At 27.4% G+C, this 23,587-nt stretch overlaps 1 protein-coding gene across 3 annotated transcripts in view; it reads right to left on the minus strand.

The window, feature by feature from the left end:
• LOC136975896 (cell adhesion molecule Dscam1-like) overlaps window positions 1-23,587 on the minus strand; it is a 124,501-nt gene that overhangs the window by 21,742 nt on the left and 79,172 nt on the right. For all 3 annotated transcript variants that reach the window (XM_067271058.1, XM_067271059.1, XM_067271057.1), the window contains exons 16-24: window positions 22,740-22,907; window positions 18,840-18,910; window positions 14,867-15,104; window positions 11,122-11,271; window positions 9,433-9,591; window positions 7,472-7,611; window positions 7,159-7,312; window positions 5,065-5,179; window positions 2,766-2,920 (exon numbers count right to left, since the gene is read on the minus strand). In XM_067271058.1, the coding sequence (XP_067127159.1) occupies window positions 2,766-2,920; window positions 5,065-5,179; window positions 7,159-7,312; window positions 7,472-7,611; window positions 9,433-9,591; window positions 11,122-11,271; window positions 14,867-15,104; window positions 18,840-18,910; window positions 22,740-22,907 (1,350 nt within the window). The remainder of the gene's footprint in view (window positions 1-2,765; window positions 2,921-5,064; window positions 5,180-7,158; window positions 7,313-7,471; window positions 7,612-9,432; window positions 9,592-11,121; window positions 11,272-14,866; window positions 15,105-18,839; window positions 18,911-22,739; window positions 22,908-23,587) is intronic.

Below are 23,587 nucleotides of genomic sequence, written 5' to 3' on the forward strand. Positions count from 1 at the left end.
CTTATTTACTGACAGAATAATTTTAGTTTAATGTGATACCAATATTAAAATTACAGTAGGGTCTTGATTAGCCAAGAATCATTTAAAAAAGAATTCCATATTATTCAAATTGAATTGTGAATTGTGTTTCATATTAATAATGAATCAGTTATAGTACAGTTTATTTCACAAAACTTTACTGAGTGGTACAAGGTGTTTGAAAGGGGTTCTAGAAGTTTTACAAAGAATTTATTCTGGTAATTTCTCATAACACTAATTTTAAAAGAGGCTAATGAAATTTTAATTGTAACTATAGGTTTACATTTTTGTTAATATAGCTGTAAATAAAATTGTTTTTCATCATATAATTTGAAAGTAATTTTGTCCAATAAACAGGTCTGACCCAAAAATAAAAGATATCTCTATGTTAATGAATTCAAATTCAGTTTATTTAACAATTTACCAAATATTCCATGTTATCCAAGTTTTTTATCGTAATCATATTTCTTGGTCCATATTCCCTTACATTATCTTGGATAATTAGGACTCTACTGTTTAAAGCTTGAGATGTTAGTCATAAAGCTTAACATGCATAAGAAACAAATTGCAAAAACATTTTATGAAATGTGTGTTAAAAGTGCACTGAAAATTGAATCGACTCTATACCTTTTAGGTTACAAAATTTACTGTCCATGTATAGCTTTTGAGAAAGAATTATAATAATAATGAACCTTTTTAAATCAAACCAGATACATATTTATAAGTATACATTTCCAAATGAACTGCATTGGAATCAAATTGATTACATATTATCTAGTCAAAAAATAGGCCAGCTGAGTACAGTTAATTAAAATGTATCCAGCTGCAGATTCAGAGTATCAATTGCTCCTTCTTATCTTGAATCTCCAATTTACAGTTGATTATGGAGATAGCAAGAAAATACCAGAGAGATTTATATCTATATTTCATTGGCTATGCAAAAGCCTTCAACTGCATGGATTATGAGAAGCTCTGGCTAAGCCTCAAGAAAATGGGCATCTCACAGCATCTCATTATGCTTATTAAATTGTGTGTCAATCAAGAAGCAACAATCTAGACACTATTTGGAGATACAGATGAATTTAAGATTGAAAAAGATCTCCAAATGTGTCCTTGGTTCTATCTACAAATCTATTCAATATTACACTGAATTAATCAGAAAACAATTGGGAGTGTGTAAAAATGGCATAAAAATCAAAGGTAAAAAAAATTAATAATCTCAGATACAATGATACATTTAGAAATATGGCACCCCTAGGCTCACATTATGCAGGTGCCCCCAAATTAATAATGCTACTTTATTTTGATTTCATCTTCTTGGACTCCAGGATCAACTACAATGGACAATTATACTCCAAGATTAAGTAAAGAATTGCATTTGGTTGTAGTGCTTTGTTAGGTTTGAATAAGATTTGAAAGAGCTAAGATCTCAGATTAACTTGGTTGCTAAGCCAAGTATCATCTGGTAAATGCCATAGTTTTTCCCATTACAAATTACGGATGTAAAAGCTGGAAATTTCTGGGAGGCCAATCAGAGAAAAACTGATCCATTTGAATTAGGATACTGGTGAAGACTTCTCCACATTTCATGGACAGCAAAAATTACAAACTGGCATGTACTGACTGCATCAAACCAAGATCATTATAAAAAGCAAAAGATACCAAACAAAGGCTATCCTATTTTGGTCATGTGTGCTAATATATTAGAGAAGGACATCATACTATTATGAATCAGCAAACTGCAAAAACAGGATGACAACAAACCCAGTGACTGGATATTATCAAAGTTTACACAGGCATGACTACGAATAAACTGAAGGAAACAGTACTTAACAAACAATTAGCATAAGATGATCACAGAGTGACCAAGAGTCAGTCACAACTGAGTGGTTAATAATACATATATTATTTTTACAATTCTTAAAAATAATTTAATATTAAGTAAGTAACAACATTTATGTTATCCTATCATTTAAAATTTACATTATATTATCAGTAAGATAAATATATTATAGATCTTAGTAAAATGCATGTGAAAGAGCATTTCTCATATTATTCTGATACTCATCTTCAGTGGTGTGTGATGACATTTGATGATAGGGAAGCTGTGCCAGCACTGGATAGAATCATTCGAAGTGTTATATGATATTTTGGTGTGTAGCAGCCATGAGCTAAACCGCATGAGGTTGGTGCTCTGTAAAGTGCATGCGTGAATGCGTATAATCTGCCTGCTTTATATAATTCAAATATTTTTGCATGGATGCTATCTCAATCTCATATTTGACAATACAGTGCTTCCATTGGAAATATGCATATATGAATTTATATTTGAATATACAATAGCAATCTTATCATTTTTTTCACATGTATAGAAATTTGTAATAAGATACATAATGTGGTTATAATAAAATACTAATTTTAATTAATTCAAAGTATGTTAAAATATGAAAATAATCTAACAATATGTATTTATATTTTAGAAAATACAAGGGAAGCCATGCTTCCACAGCTTTCATGGCACTGCTCATTATACAGCATGCCACTGCTCATTATCATTATTTTTTTGGTTGTTTTTGGTCAATCAAAAACTAATTTGTTAGCTTCTTATACTCACTGTGAAAAAACAAATATTAATTAAAAACAAATTCAAATATTATTTAAATACTTAGAAGAATTACAGAATTGAAGTACTGTATGTTAATTAAAAAATTTTCAATTATATTCATAAATAATATAAAATAAAATACCTTCAACTAATAAATTATGATAAATTTCATCTGATCCATAGATATTATTAACATGACATGAATAATTTCCACTATCTGTTTCCTTAGCATTTATAATTCTTATTGTTCCTGTAGGCAAAAAGTGGATTCGTTCTGTTTCTAAAAGTGGATTCCCCCTAAAATTATATAGTCATAAATATTAATTATTATTTTTAATATGCAAGAACTATTTTTTATGACTATATAAAATGTTTTATGTTATTTTTAAGATTTATTTTTATTACAAATATTAAATATAATAAAAGTATTAATATAAAGTTATATTTAAAAATTTTTATATATATCATAAAATTTCAGTAGCTTTTTTCAAAGTGAAATATTAAATTACAATGTTAGCTTTTTAATCCACTACTTATATGATGATAGTAATGTTGGATTATCAAAATGCTGGATCACCAGATGTTTTGTATTTTCAAAAAATTCAATAAGTTATTTATTTCAAACATTGTACTTTTTATACCAGTACATACTGCTGTATGCTTCCTGACTTCTTTATGTTTATGCATGCTCTTTAATCATTCTGATGATAGTATAGTATAATGTAGTTGCATTATATCATGTTAAGATTGTTTGAAAACCTATAAAACTGTTAATAAACATGTTATTGCACAAAATAAATATTATAACATTATCTGCCTAGAATCTTTAGCACATCAAGTGTCCAAACAAATTTCAATTCATGGAATATTAGCACACTGGACAATTCCAGATTATTGGCTTCTATTTAAAGGGTGCCAGATTATCATTCCAAATTATCTGGTGCTGAATTAATAAACTTTTGCACATTTAATAATTATAAAATGATTTAACTTCATCTTCAAAAAATCACAAGCTTAGAATTTTTAAAACCTAGTGCAAATGTTTCATAAACATAAAACATTCTTTTTATGTTTATGAAACATTCATTTAACATTCATTTGAAACAACAGTTAAACATTCATTTAATGTAGCATTAAAACAAAAACAATCTTTTAAGTCTAGCAAAATAATTTAATTATAAATGTTTTCAAACTCTTTAAGGTCATCATCCAGTAACACATTGGGGGAAAAAAAAGACCAATTTGAAAATACATGTAAATATATCTAAACATAACACTAATAATGGCAAAAATTAACAACAAAATAAACATCTGAATGATTATAAAAATAGATAAAATAAAATAAAAAGTAACATAGAACATGCATTATACAAGCATGCACAGCTTACTATTAAAACTTTTTCTAAAAGTAACAGAATTTTGATTGGATTGAATATATTAAGTTTAAAATTCCATTCCATCAGTTTTTGCACTGTAAACATACAATTACAGAATTAGCTTTAAAACATACTATTATATTAAGTTGATAATAACTGAAAAGATTGATTAGTAAAGTTTTAAATAAAGATATAAAATCAAATCTTAAGTCAAAATTTACTGCACTTTTGTTGTATAATTCAAATGTTAAAAGTATGTTTTACATATAATTGATTTTTCATATAATGTATCAAGGAAATATTTTCAAATGTTTAATTTTTATGAAAATAATATTCATCATAAGTAAAATCACATTTATTTAAAATTAGCCCATAAGTTAATTTCATACAAATTGTATAGCACTATAATGGCTAAGTAACTAAATTAGAAGTTAGAAGCGATTTACAAATTTTTAAAAAGAATTGTCTCATTGTCTCACATTGATATTTCATACACAAAAACTACAGAAAAAGTGTTAATTTCCTTTCCTTACTTTTGATTCAGTTTTTACAGACAAATCAGATTAACTTATTTATAAAATAGATTAAAAACTTTTGAAAATATTTGCATAATGTTATCCATAATAATACAGTAACAGGCCAGTTCTCTGACTTCCAGAAAACTGACTACTTTTGAAAATGGCAGGCTGTAGTATAACTGTAATTCACTGGTTAGCTACTTTGTTTTGGTTTCCATGGCTTGTGTGTCAAATATGATGTCAATTCAATTATGTTCTTTACTTTTCTTTGTGTAATTTTCATCCTAAATATTACATTATGCATGTTATTGTATATTTTAAGAGGATTACTAATGATAAAACAGACCCTACTTTAAAAGTATATTAATATTTATCTGTCAAATACAATTTCATTCTTTACTTTCCATTGTTTATTTTACATTTTAAGTATATATTTAGCCTATCTCCAGAAATCTAGACCAACTTCTGGTCCCAAACTTGATAGATAATTGGTCTAGTACTTCATAATATGATAATATATAAATAATTCTTAAATGTATTATCAAACCTTAATTTCCATTGACGTATTGGTGTAGGCAGTCCAACAGCTCTACAAGGTAATTCAATGTTTCGTCTTTGATTAACAATAATTTGGGAAGAAAATGAAGAAATCCTAGCTGGTGCTAAAAAATATTTGAAATTTAAAAATTTATTATACATAAATGCATAAAATAAATATCAAAATATTAAAATATTCTTATAAAATATTAGAATAAATGTTAATATAATACACAGTAATGCTTTAATTGCTTAAAATTATTATTTATAATATTACTACTATTTATACTTATTAAGTAGTTAAATATGCTGGAAAGAATTTGTTTATGCCTAGACACTGTTTTAATGAACAACATTTATTGTTAATGGTGAAGGTCTAAAGTCTGATAACAACTTAATATATAATAATATATATGAAAAAATTTTCCATCCAGATCCCTATCATCACTTTGGATAAAATTTACAATTTCAAAAATTTTCTTCATGTCATAGAAATGAATGAGACTTGACACTTAATTAGTGAATAGTTAAAATGAATTTGCTGCTTATTTAAAGAAGCAAATTTTAAAATTTTATATATATATATATATAAAAATTCATTCTATATATACACATATATATATATATATATATATATATATATATATATATATATAGATAGAATGAATAACAAAAAACTGAATTATATACATTCACTTAAACTATAAAATGTATTAAAACTTACATTAGAACATATAATATACTTTTCTAATGCAATATGTGGAAAAATGTAATTTGAAAATAGTTTGCACTTACAATTACAAAAAATTTATAACAAAAAAACAAGGACTAAGTTCTAAATAATGTCTCTGATATTTGTATAAATTATAGAAGTGACTTATTACTATTAATGGTATCAAGAAAATGTGTTTAGGTTTTCTATTATAGGAGGTATTGGTATATGACAAAATGATGCATCTTCCAGGACCAACAACAACATACAGTATGAGATGCACACTTTCTTTATTGGAACACTCAATGTCAGAATCATGAGAAAAATGCACTGTATCTGGAATTCAACTTGAGACTTATTCCACACATCATTTATTCAAAATTAGGAAAAATTTTGAATAAATGATGTGTGGAATATTTATATAGGAAAATATAAATATCAGTCAAAAAATGTTGCATTGAGAAATATGTAAAAGGAGACGAAAAAACCCCCCTGAGAATTCTCTTCTCCTTCTAGTACAAGCTTCCTCTGCTAAGTGAGTGTTAAATGAACCTATCTGCATCAGTTTACCAAATAACATTGTTGTAAAAGGCTGTTTTGCAACAGTGAGCAATTTTTTGAGACTTTTTCAACACATTTTCCTATCTATTTCTTTGATGTGAGAGGGATTGTGCATTTGAAATTTGTTCTTCCACGTCAAACAATTAACGAGAATTTTTATCTGGAAGTTTTGAGAAAACTGTCAAGATTTGCAAAAGTAACATCTCAAATTATGTCAAACAGGTGGCTGGGTTTTCCACCATGACAACACTCTTACCCATACTGCACTGAGTGTTTAGCAGTTTTTAGCCAAAAACAGTATGACCCCATACTTCACCCTCCATATTCACCTGATCTCACCCTGTGAGACCATTTTTTGTTTCTCCAGATAAAAAAGAAGTCCTTAAAGGAAAAATATTTTCTAGTGTGGAAGAAGTGAAACAAAAAATAGCAGAAGCAATAAAAGTCATCAAAATTGATGAATTTAAAAACTGTTTTGAACAGTACAAAAAGTTATTTTGATAAGTACATTGCATCAAACAGAGTACTTTGAAGATGACTAAAGTTTGAACATGTAAAAAATAAATACACAATGTTTTCTAAATAAATTCTGGTTTCTTTTTTTGATTCCCCTCATACATTCTCAGAAGCTTGAGTATAAAAAACAAAATCAACCAATACTGAAAAATGTTAACTAAGTAGATGTTCTGCAGGGGATCCCAAATTTTGTTTATTATAATCATAATAGATAAATCAATTTAATAAACATTGAAAATTATTATTAAATATAACTTATTAAAGTTACTTTTCTAAATATAAAATTTTAATACATAAAACTAGTGAAATATATACCTCTCTGACTAGTTGACTGAGTAACAATTAAAGATGGATCTCCTTCTCCAATAGATGTACTAGCTGTTACCCAAAATTCATAGCGCTGACCTCTCTTTAATTCTCTCGCTTCATAAAATAATTGAGTTGGAGGCAAAGTAACTTTTGTAGTATTCTTAAAATAACATTAAAACATTAATTTATATTTTCATTAAATTATTGTGACATCGATAAATTAGATTATATAGCTAACTAAATTATTACAAATCTATATAATGCCTCCTTTAATCATTCAAATATAACATTATACAAATTTAAATTAAAATAAACTCACGTGTCTTCCAAGTGTATATCCTCGACAAAATACATTATATTCTGTAAGAATTCCATTTGGATTTGTAGGCGGCATCCAACTTACTAAAATAGCATCAATAGCCATAACAATAACTTTGATATTTTGTGGTCGGCCAGGAACTTTAGAAATAAGGAAAATTATCAATTCCAAAATATTTTTGTATCTAGTTATTATATAGAAATTATATCTGAAAATCTATGAATAACGAAAAAACATGTTTTACAAATATAACAGAACATGCTCATTGTAAGTACTTTGGGACTTGTCTACAGTGATAATGATAACCTATTGATAGCATTAAGTGAAACAAGTAAACAGGACTATCATCAGTGGAAATTCTCATTTTATTGACTCTGAGATTACAAGAATATGTTAAAACAATAAAAAGTGTATAACTTGAAAATATTTTATTAATTAATAGTAATTCGTCCTGTGAATTTCCTACCCTTTTTTGCAGTATCAGATTTAACAATTAGTATATAATTGACACAAGAAATGCCAGCAATTTAAAATACTATACTACAAACTAATCATGAATGATTCTGTGATTCTGAAATCACAGAAGTGATTTATTACCATGATTTCATTATATCAGTGATTTTAATATACGGTGTGATACAGTTTACCAATGAAAATGCAGATATTCTATTGTCAATTTTCAAGTTTAGAATTACTGTTTTTCTTTTAACTCTTTCACCCTATAGTACTAAGAAAACCTTTTTAGCAAGCCCATTATGGGTTGTGCCAGGCTCACAATAGGATAGCTGGGTGGTGAGGGATGGGCTCAACAAATCTTGATGGACTGCCCCTGAAAAATTCCTGGGATTTGTCAACTTGTCTAACTTCAATCAAAGTTCCCCAGAGAAGCAGGTTGTCATCTTAACCTCTAGGCCACCCAGCCAATTAGAATTACTGTTAATTATAAGGGTCGAGTTATAAACTACATAATGTAACCGTATCCATATTCGTAAATGTTTGCTACACTAGATATCTATAGCAATAGTTATAAACTACTGTAAAGCCTTTTCCATAACAAACTTTTTTACAGTTTACGAAGCAGTCCATCATGTGCATGCACAAAATCATCAGTAGTTATTGCCAGGTCTAACACTATAATTATTTATTCACTTTATTATTTTTCTATTTTTTTATGACCAAAGTAATTATCTTAAAATTTTATATTATTCAGAAGCAGCATTGTCAGTCAAAAGTTACATTTCAACCAATTTGTCAAAGTTTCGTTGGTTGCTTCCGGCACAACTTCCGATTGTATATCGACTGATGGTGACTTAGCGCATGCACAGTTGGTCAATTCTCCATATTCCTACCGTAAAAGTTTGATCAATCCAAACTTTTCTTACAGAATATAGTACGGTCTTATGGATACGATACGGAGTTTATAACCTCGCTATACAGATACGCTTACAGCTACGAATACAGTTATGTTATGGAGTTTATAACTCAACTCCAAAATAAGTAGCTGAGTCATGTTAATTAAGTGATCAGTTTTCTAAACTAACACAATCACAGATAATGAAATTATGCTCATCATCATTGAAAACAAATAATGATTAAGACAATTAACATTTAAAGCAACTGGTTAAGACTGATAATGATAACTAACAACTGGGTGTTATTAGGCACAAGCTAAGGATGAAAAAAACGGTTTAAAAATACTTATTTACCTGAAGATAATGATAAATATAATAGAATTCTGATTATAATAAACAAAGTTGTATAGTGTGTTTAAATTATATTTTTTGGGACATGCTAATTCTGATGACCTCAAACAAGTAATAATAATAATAATAATATTTATGATTACAATAAGCAAATTCTACTATATAAGAATATTACATTACTGCACAATAATTCAATAAAAGAACATTTACTCTAACAACATAAAAATGTAGAAATAACTAGATATAAATAAAACTTACGATCTTCTTTAGTTGAGCAAAACAGTTCATCACTAGAAACTCCACTTCCAGCTCTGGTTAAAGCCATTGTTTTTATACTATAATTAGTAAATTTCTCTAGATTGTCCAAATTAATTTTTACATTAGTAGTTATTATTTCTTTTTGAAGTTTTTCTTTCTCTATAAAAGACAGTTAAACATTCAATATTAATTATGATAATATAGCATTTTATAATTGTGAAAGCATTATTGAAACATTAATGTTCAATGATAAAAGATTAAATTTTTATATTGTCTGAACATACTTTTTATGATCATTTAAAAATAAAATGATTTGAAAATATTTCTAAAGTATATAATAGACATAATAATGAGATATGCTGAAGTTTTCCTAAATTCATTTAATACTTTCTACAATATTTTATTTTTAAACTATAAATTCTTTCAAATAAATATTTAATTTGAGTCCTTTTTAATTGCCTTTAAGATAAAAACGATTCATAATTTATTAAATAATTTAAATATATTAATGTAGATGTTAGGCTGAAAGTTTAACAAGTGGGAAAAAAGACCACAATAACATTCAATGGAGTAGAAAAACTGACCAGAACAAGTTATGGCTTTATAGAAACATCCACAACAAGAAATTTTGGTGTCCTGACAAATTATAGAGCAATGACACAGCTGCAACTGTTGTGTTGCAACTGTTAAAAGAATGGTCACAATGCATTTCAGCATCAACAACACATCACAATGTATCATAGTTATTTCCTGTTTACAGAATAAACATTCTGTAGTAGCAAGCAAAGATTTCAGATTATATAACTAAATATGTATAATAATTAAGAACAACAGCCAAATTCAATTGTTTTGCAGGAACTATTAGAACAACACTTAAATTACAGTTGCTATCTTTTGAAAGACATTTGTATTTTTTATCAATGCAGTACTTGCCACAATTGCAGCTTATAAAGTTTTGCTTACTTCCAGATGTTATATTTGAGGATGATTGAAAAGAAGGTAAACTTAAGGGAAGGTAAACTTAAGGGCAGGTAATCAATGAAGTTGTTGTCAGCAGTTGTAAACTCATTGAGAGCATAGAACCACTCAAGTAGGCCTTCTTTGGTACCCAACTGATACAGCCCAGATATGTTTCACTGATGTGACATCTGATCAAATCAGACAAATGAGTGAGCTGACTTTGAATTAGCTTCATTTTTCTTCCTCAGTGAGGTTAACAAGACAGATTGTTAAAATATAATTGTTATGCATACATGATAAAAATGCTTTGTATTTCTACAACAATGTCTTGTAGTCATTTTTTTTTTAACAGTTTCAACATATTATATTATATTATGGCATTTCTTAAAATGCCAGAATGAATTATGGCACTTTATAAGCAGCCAGGATGTGAAATTCCTTATTGTAGCTGTTGCTGTAAAGCCACATGTTCTAGTAGTTTTTTCTGTTCATTGAGCATCTTTGATCTTTGAGCCTAAATGGGGTTATATTGTTTTTCTATTATTATTTAGATACTATTAAAATATTCAGACTGCAGAAATTTTTCTATAATAATTTCATGATTTAATTTATAGATATTATATCACTTAGTATTATAAATAAATGTTATGTTATATTTTTATATTAATAAAATAAACGAAAAAAAAATTTTATTCAAAGATTTATAATGAAAACTTATTCATTACTTACGATTTTTGTTAACTTTTACAGGTTTATATATTATTTTATATCCTCGTAATATTCCATGAATAGATTTCAATGGAGGAACTGACCATCTCAAATAAAGACTTTTTGAAGAAATGGGTGTACATTGAACATCTTGTGGAGGAGCACTTGGAACTGGATAAATTATAATTTAGTAAAATAATTAAAATTACATTATATGCTTGAAATAATGTATATCTTTAAAAAGATTTAATAATTTTTAAAGAAAATATCACTTTAACGTAAAAAATATTATAGATGTATGTTTTAAAGCTATACATCCACTAAAGACGAATATTATCAGGTTAATAATATTCGGCTTTAGTGGATGTATAGCTTTAAAAACATATCGGGTATATTAAAGATGTTTGTTTAAGTGTATTTTTAATGACAAACTTAAAAAATTAAACTTGAAATAAATTAAATATGAAATTTTAATTTTGTGTTAATAATTTTCTTTTAGTTTTTAATGAAGATAATGTTATGGGAAAGGGATGCAAATAATTTTTGATAAAGGCACAAAAAGCTAGTTACACCACTGGTTGTATACACAGAGATCAGAATAAGTGCATTAGTTTTAACCAGACAGAAATTTATTTTAGTCTCAACATAAGCAAACAATATAAAGTTTATCATTGACTATGGATACATAAATACAGAACAAAGGGAGACTCAAAAACCTGATGTTTTCTCCCTAACTTTCTAGTAGTGTTGTCTGATGAATACAACAAATGCAACTGTAATTAATTTTTATTTCATGATCATCCTATTCCAAAGAATAAGATATAAATAACTGAAAATAATTTATTATATTTAAATTTTTTAATGTCTACATTAATGAAAGTACAAATATCTAATTTTATCATCACTTATGTGCATATATTGTTTATATATATATATATATACATATATACATACATCTTATTCAATTAAACAAATAGGTAGAAAGAACTATTTGTACATATAAATAATAATAAAATTATACAGATTTTATATGAAAATATATTCTAATATTATAGATGACATTCATATAAAAACCAGATCATTAATTTTTCTCCTTCACAATAAACTGTAGCTTCTCACTTCTGTTAACATTACTTTTATATATATTCAGGCTTTAAATAAAATTTTTTTATGTCTCTTAACATAAATAAAATACATAATCATTCAATATATTATTAATCCGTTGAAAAGTTTTACCTATCTTTTACTGAATGAATTCTGTCAGCTGTCATTCTACTGAATGAGATCTACAGTGATAAATACACTGTTAATCTACAGGAATATTAATGACTTAATATAACTATAGATCAGTGGTTCTCAACCTTTTTTTACCCATGGATCCCTTTTCCTCTTAATTTTTTTTGTGGACCCCCATAGACATTGCACAGGAAAAAAAACCTTATATTTTTCACTAATAAAAAAAGAAAGGAAAACATTCAGAAATGTCACTGTCAAGTGACATGACACTGATGGTATAAGATTCTCCTAACAAACCCCAGCTTTATAATCTCTCTTTGATCTTTGTCAATGAGATATATATGTCGTATAGGCTTACATATTCAACATTTTAAATAATTTATATTTTATGCAAGAAATGAGTAATAAAGAAATTGACAATATATATATACTGTAGAAATTTAATTCTACTATATAATGAGTTACATTCTCAGTAAAGCAATTGTTCTGAAGTATCTCAGTAAAGCAATTGTTCTGAAGTAGAACAATTGTTTTACTGAGATATACACCACTAAAATATTTTATGTTATAAAATGTTTACTATACACCACTAAAATATCACTGTAAACCCCCAATTAGGTATTTTTTTTCTGTGGACCCCAGTAATGTTACATGGATCCTGGTTGAGAACCACTGCTATAGGTCATCGATACTTATTGATTATACTCAATGAGAAAGCCATTGTTGATAAAGAAATTTGTATAAATTTTTTTTTCACCATTGTCTTTTTTTCACCACAATTAAAATTAACAAAAATATTATTTTCAATAAAATATATTAAAATGTTTATTAATTAAATGAATTCCCTTAAAACCTACTGAGTCCTTAAAAGCAAATTTTAAAAAATTTTCTAAACTTCCTCTTTATATGTCTTTAAATATTGCTATATCTCATTTTTTCAGTCATTTAATTTTAATTTTTGTATTTTGAAAATTCTGAACCAACTGTAAGTTCAAAAATTACAAAATAAATTCACACTTTAGAAATCAACTCTATCAAAAATTTTAATGAAACAAAAATGTTTTCAACCTAAATATTGTTCTGAAGTACTGATAAGACTTCATCAGTTGAGTATTCCAAACAGAACATATCTGAATAAAAAGAACATTCAATAAAAAATTCAGTACAATAGAACAAAATATAAAATTTAAATACAACAGAAACTTTAACATTAGACTTCTTGCTGGAGTTGATTTCTAAGATGTAAATTTATTTTTTGACATTTCCCTCTGTCCGGTTTCTGTATTTTGTTAAGTTCAAAAAGTTGCATAATATGATCTCAGAAACCATTGATCATAGCAGATACAATTAAGAATACCCTCCACTCTGTTGACTCTGCAACCATATAATTGTAAGAGCATTTGAAGACAAAATGTGAATATTTTTAGCATAAATTGATTTTTTCAGATTAAATTTATAAAAATATATAAATTAATATAATATACAATGGAACCTCACTTAATGAGCATAATTCGTCCCAGAATCTTACTCGTAATGCGAAACACTCATTAAGCGAAACAGTTTTTCCCGTATAAATTAATGTAAAGTACGATAATGCATTCCATGCTAAAAAAAAATACTCAAATATTTTATGTATAACGTTTATTGAAAAAAAACTATACAATATACATTGTTAAGGAACATCATCTTTTCTTCTAGCATGGAATGAACCAACCTGGAATGCAAATTCAATTTGCAAAAAACAAAAAAATCATGGATAATAGAGAAGTTGCAGCCAACGTTTTCATCGCAATAACTTGAATGTCAGACGTTCAGCACCACCTTCCTGTAAGCCTAGAAGTTTGATAATGGCACTTGGAACATCAGTGGAATCATGCTCGACATTCCAAACGCCATTGCCAAACTTCTAGGCTTACATGGAGCACTGAATGTCTGACATTCATGTTTTCATGATGAAAATGTCAGCCGCAACCTCTCTAACATGTCTGATAAACATGCCAAATGATATGCCAAATTCTTGGGCTGTGTAAAGGCTATAATTAAATATTAGAAATTAATTAATTTGACTAGAGGTAGGCAGTTATGCTTCTAGTTCATATTAAGTTTAATAATTATAAATAATTAATTTTTAATTTAGACATTTTAAACATAACTGCCTACCTCTAGTCAAATTAATTAATTTCTAATATTTAATTATAGCCTTTACATAGCCCAAGAATTTGGCATATCGTTTGGTGTGTTTATCATATAATGGGCAATGGTTGTTGATGTTTAAAGGTAATATGTGTGAACACAAGTTTGGAAAAATGTTTGTTCACAAGCGACACTAAGATGCTAGCAGAACGAGTGCTAAACACAGATTGATGGAACATACGCATAATCCAGGACTTCCCCTCCCCTCGTCACTTGTTATGCGAAACATCATTCGTTAAGCGAGTCAAATTTTTTACAATTTGTTTTGTTTGTTATGCGAGGTGTTCATTAAGTAAGGTTCTACTGTAATACCTAAATGAAAAAAATATAAACTTACCATCTTCCATTGTCATAGCAACTATTTTATCTGATCTAGGTCCAGCTCCAAGCATATTATAGGCTTGAACAAGAATATCATATTTTGTGAATTTTTGAAGATTATCTAATTTGCATTTGGTTTGGAAATTCTTTGTCACTCCTAAAGTTTTATATAAATATGGTTCACTAGAATTATGAACTTTATAACCAACATAATAGCCTTGAATTACACCATGTTGAAGTCTGGATTCAGGTGGCTAGTAAATATTTAAATTAAAAATAAATTTTAAATTTTTATTAAAATAAATTTTCATTTCAGTACTGAAATGAAATAAATGCAAACAAAATTTATTAAAGTAAAATTCATTATATAAATACAATTATATATTGTCTGTATAATGATAAATTCATAATCCTATAATAAAAACATTTAAATTTTATTAAAACATTTTTTAATTAAACAAATCTTATTTTTTATTATATATATTATTTTATGTTAATAAAAAAATTTTTTTTATTTGTCTAAATATTTTTTGATTAAGTTTTCCCAATTAATATAAATTTATTAAATAATATAGTTAATTTTCTACATTTTTTAAATAATGTATTTTTTACTGTACTCTATTTATAATTTATTTTTAGAATATTGTCTAAATGAAACAAAAATTAATTAATGCTACCTATGTATTTACTTTTCTGTTAAAGAATTAACAAAAATTATTACTGAAAAAAAATAGTGCAGTATTTCATTTCTATTTAAAAATATGATGTACTGTAAAACAAAACAGTTTAAAATTTTACCATTAATAATCTTAAGAAAAATTATATGATCAAAAAAGTGTAATATTTTTGTTTATAAATAAGCTTATCAATATTTCTAATATTATGATTAAATAAATTTAATTTAATTACCATATTTCATGGCATATAAGATGCACCCTATTTTAGTACAGATATTTATGAAAAAATATTTAGTACATTTAGGCCATAATGTACTTTTTGTACTTGATCCCAAATTTTAAACTATATTCTGATTTAAAAAAGGTAAAATTCAAATAAACATTTTTATTTAACAGGAAAAAAGAGAGAGAGTTTAAAAAAGTTATTGGGCTGCAATTTTAAAAATTTGTAGACCTATGAATTCCCACTGTTGTCCATCTGTCCAGCTGTTCATCCGTCTGTCTTTCCTTAATCTCAGGAAAAGAGTTAGATAGATGAAAGACAACATGAAATGTGGAAATCTCGGGGATAGGAGATCCCGAAAAACTATATGTGAACTTCAAATGCAAACTGGAAGTCAAGTTATTTCAGTTCAAATCTTTTTCCCTGAAAGCAGTTAACAGATAACTAGCATGACTCCATTGCTAATGGAAAAGTATGATGTACATACATTTTAAATGAAATACTGTAAATTGAAAATATGATTAAAAATTGCAGCCTAGCATTGTGATGATGTCATAATAAATAATTGCTCGTTTACTATTAAAATTTATTATTAAAATATTCAACATGAATAAATAGGAAAGCTGTTTAGCTATAGAAAATAATAAACAACAATAACATTTTGATTCAAGAGTTGGGCTAAGTAGACATTACCTGTAGCCTACTGAAGGCCATTTAGGGAATTCATTAGCCTACAGGAGATCACAACTTTACATTTAAGATACAAGGAAATTTTGTGAACCTTTTTTGGATAAAAGTTGCATCATATGCTGTAAAATACAGTAGATCTTGTTGAAATATTTTGAAAAAGAATGCTTTAGATTGAAATAATGATGATTTTAATTCAAATCTTCTCTTATTTGCTGAACCATTCTTTTTTTCTAAATATTTCAAAAGTAATTGATTAAAATAAACTTATTTACTGAATAAAATTATCGAGAGATGATAACACACCTATCTATAGTGGACAAATTGATCTAATCATTAATAAAATTTTTGACTCCATTCTATTTAAATTTATTAAATGAACTATTATAAATCAGTAGTTTATTTCTATATTTGTATTAAGAACTATACTTTATTTACTATATAGAAATACACCAACAACTGCCATAAATGATCGGGCTAACTTTTTCTTCCAGTTTAATCTAAATTAATTAATTAATTATAATAATTATTAATTTTAATAAGATATGGCACCTAATGTCTAACTCTAGTACCAAATTTATTTCTAATCTATAATCATATATCCAACGTTTAGCTCGATCATTTACAGCAGTTGTTGGTGTATTTGCTTATGATATCGGGTTTCGTTTGATGTATATTTACTATAAGGCATGATCAAAAAGTTTCTGTTCGAAGGCTGTACAGTCCAGATTTGGTATGCCAATCATGCAAAAGCGCCATGACCATTTAGGCAAGCATCCCACTGCTTCACCAGTTTGAATATACTCCATTGGTAAAACTCCTGTTTCTGCTGCTTGAAGAAGTCCGAAACTGCCTGCTGCATTTCTACTTCCAACCGGAACTGTTGACCTTTTAAGAACTTCTTTAAGGGACCAAAGGCATGAAAATCGCATGGGGAGAGATCATGACTGTAAGGCGGGTGCTCGAGTGTCTCCCACTTTAGTGCATCTAGCTTCTGCGTTACGGCATTTGCAGTTTGGGGATGTGTGTTATCATGAAGCAGAATCACCCCATTTTGCAGTTTTCCTGGACGTTTTACCTTAATTGCACATCGTAATCTCTCCAGCATTTTGCAGTACCGTGTCCCAGTGATGGAGACACTTGGTTCCTTGAAATCAATAAGCAATAGGCCCTGGTGATCAAAGAACAGGGTAAGCATCACTTTTCCAGCAGATGACTGGCTCTTGAACTTCTTGGGACAAGGGGACAAAGGATGACATCACTGCATGGTCGCTGCTCTCGACTCAGGTTCCCAGTGGTGGCACCAGCTTTCGTCGCCAGCAAGAATGTGCTCAAGGAACATGTTGCCTTCAACATTGAAATGCATCAGGTGCTTCAGGGAAACAGTCATCTGGTTTGATTGTTGTTCGGAATTTACGCCCAGGGTATCCACTAGCTGCAGACTTTATGATAGCCTAACTCCTGCCAGATCTTTTGAAAGTGCACATATGAATATGCAACGATCTGCCCTAATTGCATCATCAACTGCCCACTTGTTGTCGTCTGTATTGGATGTGGCTGGCCTCCCAGATTGACCTGCATCTTGGGTCGAATCGCAACCAGCTCTGAACTTTGTGCACCATTCCACTACGGTGGTTTTTGACAGACATGCTTCTCTATAGACATTCTTCATTCTCTGATGAATGTCTACTGGTGTGTTTCCTTCAGCAGCCAAAAAAAAAAAAAAAAAAAAAAAATCACAGCACGTTGGTCCTGTTTGGATGCATGTGGTATTAACGTCACCATTGTTCACGTTTCAGCATTTTCCTCACAATAATCCCACACCTCGCTGTCAGTGCTTATATACCCCACATTGGCGATGAACTAATTTGCATATATGCTGCAGCCACGTCCTTAAACGGAAACTTTTTGATCACCCCTTATATATAGAATAAAATGTAATCATTTCAAACAAAAAGGAAATAGAAAAACTAACAAGTTGTATATTCATTTTTTCAATAAATTTTGATCTCTAATTTATCACACAGAATCATCAGTTTAAATGCTTAAACAAAGTGTTAATCTATTTCATAGAAATAATACTTTAAATTTGATTAAAATTTTAAAATTAAACACAAAAATAAACTGAACAATCAAAATGATATAGAAATACTTTGAAATCATTATCAAATGGATTTTTATAATGTATTCAAAGTACTTTTACAAAGATTTTTATCAATGAATAAAAAGAATTTAAAAACTCATTATGATATTACATTTACTATAATAAATGGTAAAGTTTATAAAAGTTTTACTAAAATTAAGTCTTTTCTTTACTTTTTCTAGAACTATTACAATATATTTCTATGATTTCTAGTCCAGAAACTTCAAAATAATTTTTATAATTAACATTAAAAACATACCTCCCAAGTAACATCAAGTGATTGAGAACTTAAAGCTTTCACTAAAACATTTGTTGGAGGCCCTCCAGGAACTAAAAATATATTATTACATATAACAGTTTTATTAAATAATAAATATATCATAAACACAGTACACTATATTTTAATAATATATTGCATCTAAATCATTTAATAAATTTACAAAATTTCATTAAATGATTGAAATTTGATAAGTATTTAACAAATTTGATTTTTCTATCACATTACAAGGAATAGTCTTTCAAGATTCAGTTTAGATATTTTTTTCAAAATTCAAGTCACATTTTAAATAACTTTTTTTTTTAATATCTTACTTGAAACAATTGATAGTTGTGTTTTCTTCAATTAGATAGAAAAACCATAATACACTACTTTGGTTTTGCTATTAAATAAAAACATATTTCAATACATATCAAAACATACTTCAAACGTATTTTTTATGTTGATAAAATAGATACTGATACAATATGATTCATTAATGGTCAAAAACACCTGTGATCATACAAAAAAATGCTTTCTTCTATAAATTAATAAACACACTAACACCAAAATCCAGCAAGGGAAAAAAAATATTCTAATAATAAAAATAAATGTTTTCAATAGGTTTAGATGGTCATTATCAGATTTAAATGAGTAAATTTGAATAGAGATATTCAGGATCATCTATACAAGAAATCCCATAGCCTCATCAGGAATACTAATGACCCTCCAGATGAAAAAAAAAAAAACTGTCAGAAATGTATTCCACTCCAATCATGGATAACAGGTTCCACAAAAAATGGGAATACATTGGCACCACCACCCACTCCCTTGAATTACAATTTAAGGAACATGAAGTTTCCATAAGAAAATGCCTACCCACTACTGTCTTGGATAACTTTGTAATGGAGAATAATGTTCAGATTATCCTAGATGAAGCTGCCATCTTACATCCAACATGGGACTTTATCCACCTCATCTGGAGAAACTGGAAATTTACAAGGCAGCCAGAAGATCAAAGGCCATTAATTACAAAAATATGGAAACCATCTCATCTGCTTGAAAGTCCTTTTCCAAAGTACATTAATTGAACATACATCCATTCCATAAATGCATGGACCACAATTCATTTGAACTTATACATACATGTTGTCTATTACACATTTTGTTGTACTCAACAAAAATTGTTGTTGTTTTTTTTTTTTTTAATTTTGTATTCTAATTGCAATCTTTTTTCAAATTCACTCATTTAAACCCAATGATGACTGTTTAAAATGATTGAAAATGTTTGTTTTGCTTACTAAAGTATTTTTTTTCCTTACTGGATTTTGATGTGTGTTTATTTAAGCTGTATCTAATTATACAAGTTGTATATTTGTATAAAATTATCTTATCTATCATGTATCATGTCTTATCTATCATGTATGATAAATATTAATAAATACTGGTACCTATTCTCCATATTTTAAATTCATCCACTAATCATGATTTATTACATGAATACTTACTAAATGATATAATGAACAAACATAGTTTTAGCCAGGCTTCACTGCAAAATAGTTTTATAAACCATATTTACAACAAGGATCATAAAATAGATGTCATTATAATCCATATTTCTAGATGGATGATAATTAAATATGAATATTTTTATATAAAAATTATTTTAAGAACCTTTGTTTTCAATTCTGTAAAGTGAATCAAATATCCAAAAATTGATTGCTGTCTAAAAATATATTTACTTTTTTATTTTTGGTACAAAATCATTTTGAACTTATGTCTTAAATTTTAACTTTTGACAATGACAATATTTTCATTTGATATATCAGACATGTATTTTCAAAAAATTGTTTTTCTGTGTTAGTAGTTTTTACACTATGAAAAATAACATAAACTTGTTTAAAACAACACATTCACTTAGCAAGTGTCAATACATTCACTTAACAAGTGTTTTCTATAACACTACAGTTATCATTGTCAGGCATTTTAAAACAGAAAAATAAGAAGGTTTGATTTAAATTCAAAATACAGTTTAGCCCATATATATCAAATGTGAAGAAGACTGAGTAAAACTTTGTTATAATGATATTTCATAATAAACAATCGCACATTTATTTCTGATTTTCAAATGCACACAGCCGAAATGCAGAAAATATTTGGCTTTGTGTTTAAAAGATAAAAACAGAATAAAAAAATGCATACACAAAAATTTACTTAGAGTACAAGAGAAAGATTGCAATGATCCCTTTTCTTTGAAAAACTCTACAAAAATTGTGTCCAATTATCATTGGACTAATTTTTGTGGAGCTTTTCATTTTTTTTCAGACTAAGTAAGTAAGCAGTGTGGTCAAAACACAATACAATGAGCTTACTCTGTCTCGTCTCAATAAAATAGTCAGAATAAACTGAATTTTGAGCAGGATGATCACATCTGCCTCCTTCAGTTTATTGTTTGAAATTGGTCAATACTATTGGGATCAGACAGTTGTGGCCCTAGAGCATGGGAATGGGCTATGTTTCTAATTGTTTTCAAGTCTATAAGAACCAAAGGATGGTCAATTAGCTGATTAGACTTCAAACTGATAACCTGACTGATTTACTGTAGTTACTTTATGAAAGTAATAAAAGGATAATAAAGTGGCATCTTTGATTTTGTCAACTGGTATTAGTCATTGGCCTAAACATTTAAAATAAGAAAAAATCAAACTGGATAGCTAAAGAGCAAAAATGAAGTTTTAGTTAGAAAAATGAAATTCCTTACTTGAAAGACTATGTGACATTCAAGTTTGAGTGATAAGGTTGGCTTTCCCTTGTTTTATAAATCTATTTTTGGCATACCACATGTCACTAGATGCAAATTTTTATTAATATGATATTATACCACTTCATAATACTTCATAAAATCCAAACATTTTAGCATAGGTTTAATATTGGAGATTCAAGGAGACAGAAAAGTTCATATTAACTGATAATTTTTAACAACCAATCTCATTATATGTGGACCAACTGTAATATTCAAGTAAACATTCTGTTATTAGTTTTGTTGTGGATTTTAAAGAATTTAAAACTATTGGCTTTTTTACAGAAACATATCATACAAGGAGTAGTTGTTGATATAGGTTTTATTGGAGGAAATGCATTTTGGGTCTTAATGACCCCTTTTCAGTCCTTCACAAAGGACAAAGGAAGATAGTTACATAAGGATTACATCATACATAATAATACATATAATATTTAAAAAAATTTTTTAACTTACATGGTTGATTATTGGTTACAAATTGACATTAGAGAAAATATTGGATAATAGACTTTTCAAAATTATACATTTTTGATCAAATTTAAATATTTATAGACATTTCAAACATTCTAAACATGTCATAAATTTAACAGCATTCTAAAAATAAAAATAAAATATAAAATTTTTGGAATGTGACAAAATTTATAACATGTTTAGAATGTTTAAAGCACCTGTATGTGTTTAAATTTGTTGTTCTCTATTCAGATATATTTTTTTTTGAGTTAAGGATCAAATGATGAGATATGTATAGTTTCGAAAATGTTTAATTTAATAAATCAATTAGACTCCTTAAAGTTTTTAGCATTTCAAATCATTTAAATTTGGCATAATTTAATATAAAACACTTTAAATGTTGTTTAATAAACATTATATCAAAATTTATTCAAAAGTAAAACTATTTTAAAAATTTGAAACTAAACATCTTAAAGAAGTCCTACTCAAAACTAGATAAAATTTCTTCTCAAAAACATTTATGTACAGATTCAATGTTTAAAAAAATTTTTTGAACTCATTCAAAATTATTTGAATAGAATTAGTGCTTTAAAAGTTATGACACAAAATACATAATGAAAAATTTGATTAGTATGAATAAATTCAGAACATACTTTCCTCTTCTGTTGTTACTGTAATTGTTTTGCTTGGTTCACTTTGTCCTATTTTGTTTTCAGCAAATAATCGAAAATTGTAAGTTGAAGCAGGATTAAGATTATGAATAATGACTGATGTTTGATCTCCTCCAACACTAAAATTAGATAACCCTTCTGGCCATGGTGCTAAATAAAAAAATATTAAATAAAATTATTCATTTTATTCAATATTATATTATTTTTAATAAAAAAAAATATATATATAATATTTAAATTTTACATAATGTATACAAAATTATTTAATACATCTTTTCTTGTTCTTCAATGTTAAATTCAAGAAAACAGTGTGTGCACGAAAAGATTTTTTCATTATAAAAAGCTCCAATATTTATACATGATTCATTGTAAATACACACATATATACATACAGAATATATACAATATAAATAATACAGATTTACAGATGATGTATTGAAATATTATTACAGTACTTCTATTATTAATACGAGGATTGCACACCAAACCATTTATCTCTCCAATAGTCTTAATATGTTCAGTACACTTTTCTGGTTTCATGAAGACCAAAAATAAAATCTATTTCAATTATAGTCTTAGAAAAAGCAAGACATTGTACAAATTAATAGTTAATAGAGAATTTACAGAATTATTTACTTTATTGGAATTTTCATAAAATAAGTGATATATAAATATATATACAGTTATCTACAGGGCCCAAATCCAGACCACACACCAGGATGAATATAAAATTAGACTCACTTGAACCTTTAATGGTGTGTATTACGATTAAATCTTGTAAATTGAACATTTTCTTAAATAATGCCCAAAGAAGAACCCAGAAGGGGTTA

This window comes from Centruroides vittatus, unplaced genomic scaffold (genome assembly GCF_030686945.1).
Source record: "Centruroides vittatus isolate TY-2023 unplaced genomic scaffold, ASM3068694v2 contig_391, whole genome shotgun sequence".
Lineage (NCBI taxonomy): Eukaryota > Metazoa > Arthropoda > Arachnida > Scorpiones > Buthidae > Centruroides > Centruroides vittatus.